Here is a 5,167-nt window from a genome sequence, read left to right on the forward strand (position 1 = left end):
CCCTTGAGGATAACGCTTGTCCTTCCGTCGTTGGTGGTTCGTCGGTTGGAATTGGATCTTTGAAAGTACCTCCTGTCTCTGCTGGTTCGGCCGCCAGTTTGGAGTGGCCCGTGTAGGTTCTGTCTCGCCCTCTCCGGTTTTTTCTTGCTCTCCTTCTGCCTCTCCCGTTGTGGCACCTGCTTCGTCTTCTGCGGTCTTGGCTTTGGGATGAGTTGGTATCTCTCCCGCCCTCCTCTTCATTCACATCTGTGGATATGGCGTCTCCTGTTTTCCCCCGGCCTTCTCTTGGCTTTCTTTCTGCTGGTGAGCCTTCGGAGGAATTGCGCTCTCCTCGCTCTCGCCTATTCTTAGACAAGGGAATCTCGCTTCGCCCGTTTTTCGTCCGCTTCGTTTCCTTTCGGGAAATAGTTGACGCCGCTCCCCCGTTGCCGGTTTGTCTTTGCTGCCAAAGACTCCGGTGGTGGTCTCCTGTTGCTTCGTCTTCTGCTTTGGAGGATCCAAAGGTAGGAGAAAAAAGAAGATCCCGCTCTCCTTCTCCCGGTTTTTCTCCTCGTCGCCGGGTAATGTCTGTTCCTGCCGAGGACACGTTTTCTTTGCCTCCGCCCGCTCTTTTCTTCTGGTGTCGGTGCTGTTATGGCTTCTTCTCCTTCTCCGGTGTCTTCGGTTTCTCCTGCGGCTTCTGCGGTCACTGTTGTTGCTACCCCTTCTTCTTTGTTTTCTGCTGCTGCTGTTGCTTCACCTTCAGTCATCGTTGCTTCTCCCCCTTCTCCTGTGCTTTCTGGTGCTGCTGCAGTCAGCGAGGTCAGTGTTGCTTCCTCTCCTTCTCCCCGGCCTTTTTCTTCCTCTTTGCGTGTCGACGAGCCGGCAACCTCCGAGCCCCTGGTTCGCCGAACTCGCTTTTCGTACGTCGGATCTCCTTGGCGAAACTTGGACAACGAAAAATTCAGGGATCCTTTAAGCAGAACAGGTATTTATCTATATTTGGAAATTCTTTTTAATCAGTTTACTAATTGACCATCATACCGTTTTAGTGCCCCAGGAACAAAGAAAATGTTTTTTCACTCGTCCTTCTGGTCCATCCAGATTGTAATAAACATTTTTTTTTATGAAGAAGAATTTTCTATATACGAATGACTATGTAGTTTTATTTAGATTGGGTAATGGGTGCATTTGGAACAAAGACATTGTGGTTATTAACATAAAAAAAAGGGATTGTTTGTTTAAGCGTTTAAGTGTAACTAAAAAGAATTGGCCTTAAAAAGAAATAGTGATAACCATTATTACGTTTCCATAGAAATCACTGATTTCCATAAAAAACATGATATCATAATAATTTCGGTCTTTTAGGGATTGCAGCTATTTATTCATTCTGCTAATCTAATTACATGGAACGACTTATGAGAAAGACTAAATGGAAAACGTTCTTGGGCAACATTAATCTTGTTTAAATGGCCCCCCTAATTAATAAAAGTTACATACGTATAATATGGTTTACCTTTACTTGATTATAGAAACTAGATAGGTTATTTACCAACATTAATGGCTCTCAACACATTTTTTTTGAGCGTTTAGAGAAATTTATTTTTCCTGCATAGCAATTTTTTTTTTTTTTTTTGGTAAATTGGCTTCGTGTACTTAAGTATGAGGTTTCAGTTTGAGGTATACACATTTTCGTGTTTGTACAAAAACGCATATTCCCTTATATCGGAATGCTGGTAATGGTACCGTTAAGCAATGAATGCTTATTTTCCATCCAGTTCAATTCGTCATTCGCTTTTCTAATTAAGCGCTTATGAACGTCATTAGGCGTGTGTTACTAATACTGTATGGTTTAACTACGTCAATAGTGTTTATTCAGGACGTTTTATTGGAAAGCACGTCCTGATGATATTTTTAGAAAGAAAATTTAAAGTTTATTATAGTATACGTCTGACGAGGGCAAGATGGTATTTATGGATATAACTGTTTATGACACGCGGAAAAACTAAGCATAAAGTATTTTAAGCTGACACTTATAACCAGCCAAATATAAAATGGGGCTAAAGCATTTCGGTAACGCTTAAGCATATACTTTGTTTTTCTCTTCCGCTTTCATTGTGTGGCTTTAAGAATATTAATTTTATTGCAACATTTCAGTTGAATTTATTGGAGTAGCTAGAAACCAAAACCATGTAAATAATCTATAAATACAACAAGGAAGTAGGCAAACGAAACTAAAATTCTTGCGAAAAGAAAAGAGCTGCAAGTGACCAATCCCCCTTCTTTTAAATACCCTACTATTGTTATTAACATTATGGCGGACATACCAGCAGCCCTGAATTTAATGGAAACATAACTGCCATATTTTTAATTTGCTCCATATCCCCAGCCAATAAGATTCGAGAAAAAAATTGCTACAAATGATCATAATATCATAAAAAAAACAAAAGTGCTTCAAAAACATTTCTAGAACCGTCAATATGTAGTTTAGATGTTATAAAAACTATATCGAAGTTAAAATTAGATTGCTATATGACAAAAATTTGATGCAATATTGATCTGAATTTGATGGGTTACAGCATAAAACATAATGTTTTGAGCCTGTGAAGCAAATGATAACAAACTACCATTTTTTTATTATTTTAAAAACCAGATTTATTTATTTATTTATTTTTTAAAAAAAAAAGTTGTTTTTTTCGGTTCTGTGATTCTTTTATTATCATTTTGCCCGAAGAAAATATGACCTCATTCCATTCCACATGTGTTCCATAAAAGAAAAGAAAAGTAATGAAACGAATGGCAATTACAAAAACTTACAACATGGAAAGGTTTCCTTTATTTGCTTGAAGATTATTGTTCAATGCATAGTAGGGGGCAATGACGTAGAACTGGTTTCCATTGGGAGGAAACTCAATTAACCCAACTTGATGTTCAATGTCTGCCACGATGATGACCGCGAATGTCGCTTGCCCTGATCCTGAACGAGCCTTGACAATTGAAACAGACTTGTCGTGTCGGGCGACGTGGTGATGTTTCATGACTTCGACTAGCGCCAAAAACTGTCGGATGTTATTCAAGTCAACATGCTTGAAAAAGAAATGAACAGCACCTACAAGCCAACAGCGAAGGGAAACGTGGAAGTGGCTAAGATAAAAATAGAAAAAGAAAAAGGAGTTAGAAGCTAACTCAATAAAACAGGAATCGACTTACTTTTTATAGCTGGTGCTGAATATCACGTAATGGTTTCCCCGACTTATCTCGTTCCTTTGTCTTCGGTACATGCTGGAGGAATAAACATTGCTGTTTATCCAAGCACGAGAAGCAGTGGCAATTTCAGAATCACCGAAAGAAGTAGCAACGTTAACACCACTAGATCTTCGGTAATATCTAGATAAGGCATCCTTTACTCGGCTGCATCTGATACCTTCTATCATCTCACCATCCAGAGAGGTGTTAGCACCAAACGGCGCCCAAAGCTGCACATCATCCAGGCTATCAGGAAGATCCATGCAATCGATGTCCCCTGGTCCGGCTGGTACGATCAAATCAATTTCTTTCGTAATATCGATAATGCCGTTGATGAAATTACGAATTGCAAATCTTTGAATGAGCATACTTGCATTTTTACCACCCATTCTTCTTGATTTAATTAGTTTCGAGTATACACCAATCACTATCTCCATGGATCTTGCAGAGTAACACCTCAAGGGACCTTGTTGCTTAATGATGTATGGAACGTGAATCAAGTAATGTTGGACAGGACGAAACACGCTCCGAGAGATGTTTTTCAGATTGACTTGCTCCAGAAGATACGTGTGCCAAGTCGCAAAGAAGCTGTCAAAGGTAATATATTTCTGTTAAATACTTTAGTATACTGACTTACCCATCCATTTCATTGATAAGATCTGGTGTAAGATCCCACTGCAATGAAAGAGCACAACCTTTGACCAAGCCCAGGACGTTATTTTTGGCAGACCTGTTAGGCAGGTAGGGCGCAACCAGTGTGGGAACAATGTACAAAAGGAAGTCCAACCAATCCACCGCACGTGTACCATCAATCATTTCAAACACATTGTCGAAGCTACCCTGGAAAGAAACGGGGACATGCTTTCTAGATGAAGTGATGCAATCCCCAATAATATCCAAATTGTTTCTTGAGATGTAGAAAGGATACTTGGCGATTGAGACGGTTTTATCTTGCTTTGTATAGTAGTACTTTTGATCTTTGGAAAGTTCTACTGTGATCAGATCGTATAAATGTTTGCCGATACCTCTGGCTATAATATGGAGCTAATCCAACCAAAAAAATGAGGAACCGGAAAATGTCGATAGCTCACTGAAGACACTTGGTTGGTAAATGTTTTTTTTCTATAGTAGGTACACTTTATTAGTCTCGAGATAACAAAAGATCAAGTCATTATACTTACAGGATTTCCAGTCATGTAGTCTTGCAGTGGGATCAATGGGGCAGAACAATCGTCAAAATACTTTCGATCAGACTTATTGTCTGGACTTCTCCCTTTCGATTCACAAAAACGACAACCGTATGTACTGGTATGAGAACCGATGTGAGCCATATCTGCCCCAGCTGGAATAATACCAGATGCTAGTAGCAAGTATACTTTGGAGCGACCGATTTCCATATCACCACGTTTGATAACAAACCCATGGGTTTCCAAATCCTCTAACTCGTCGATGATGGGGGGCAAGAATGAATCTGGACGAGTACGTTTTTTAGGACCGGGTAAAAATTCTAGCTGTAACATATGCTCGTTTGTGTATCTAATGTCTAGTTTTTTAGAAAGTTGTAAATTTTAAGACCAGTATAATTTGTTACCTGATGGAAGGATCAAGATTGAATATCACAATGTGGATGATTTAAAACAATTTTTGCTCTTTTGGTTTATAAACCAATCCGTGTAAAGATCAATAGCGATATGGTCAGGATTGGAGAACAATCCCTTCTTACCAGATTCTTGTAAATTTGCCCATCGAAAATATCACTCATTTGCATGTTACTTGATTCCCTGTTGTCTCTATAACTTAGAAGGTCTCTACTGTGAGGATCAGCCAACATATTGGAAAGAATATTACCGATAGACATCAATTTCATACTGGCGTTGGGGACCTTAATTCAGAGCTAGTCTTAAATCGCTTTTCGTCATAGTCGATACATGGTCTTCTCCAT

The 5,167-nt window shown here is 39.5% G+C and overlaps 1 protein-coding gene across 1 annotated transcript; it reads left to right on the forward strand.

Annotated features, from left to right (window-relative positions):
- Nucleotides 1-633: 633 nt before the first annotated feature.
- EV154DRAFT_572901 (uncharacterized protein) lies at nt 634-1,090 on the forward strand (the record flags this gene model as incomplete). The annotated part of the gene is made up of 2 exons (XM_051606370.1): nt 634-967; nt 1,032-1,090. 2 exons carry the CDS (start codon nt 634-636, stop codon nt 1,088-1,090), a joined length of 393 nt encoding a protein of 130 aa, XP_051449817.1.
- Between the last annotated feature and the right edge of the window lie 4,077 nt (nt 1,091-5,167).

This window comes from Mucor mucedo (genome assembly GCF_025094135.1).
Source record: "Mucor mucedo strain NRRL 3635 chromosome Unknown EV154scaffold_417, whole genome shotgun sequence".
NCBI lineage: Eukaryota > Fungi > Mucoromycota > Mucoromycetes > Mucorales > Mucoraceae > Mucor > Mucor mucedo.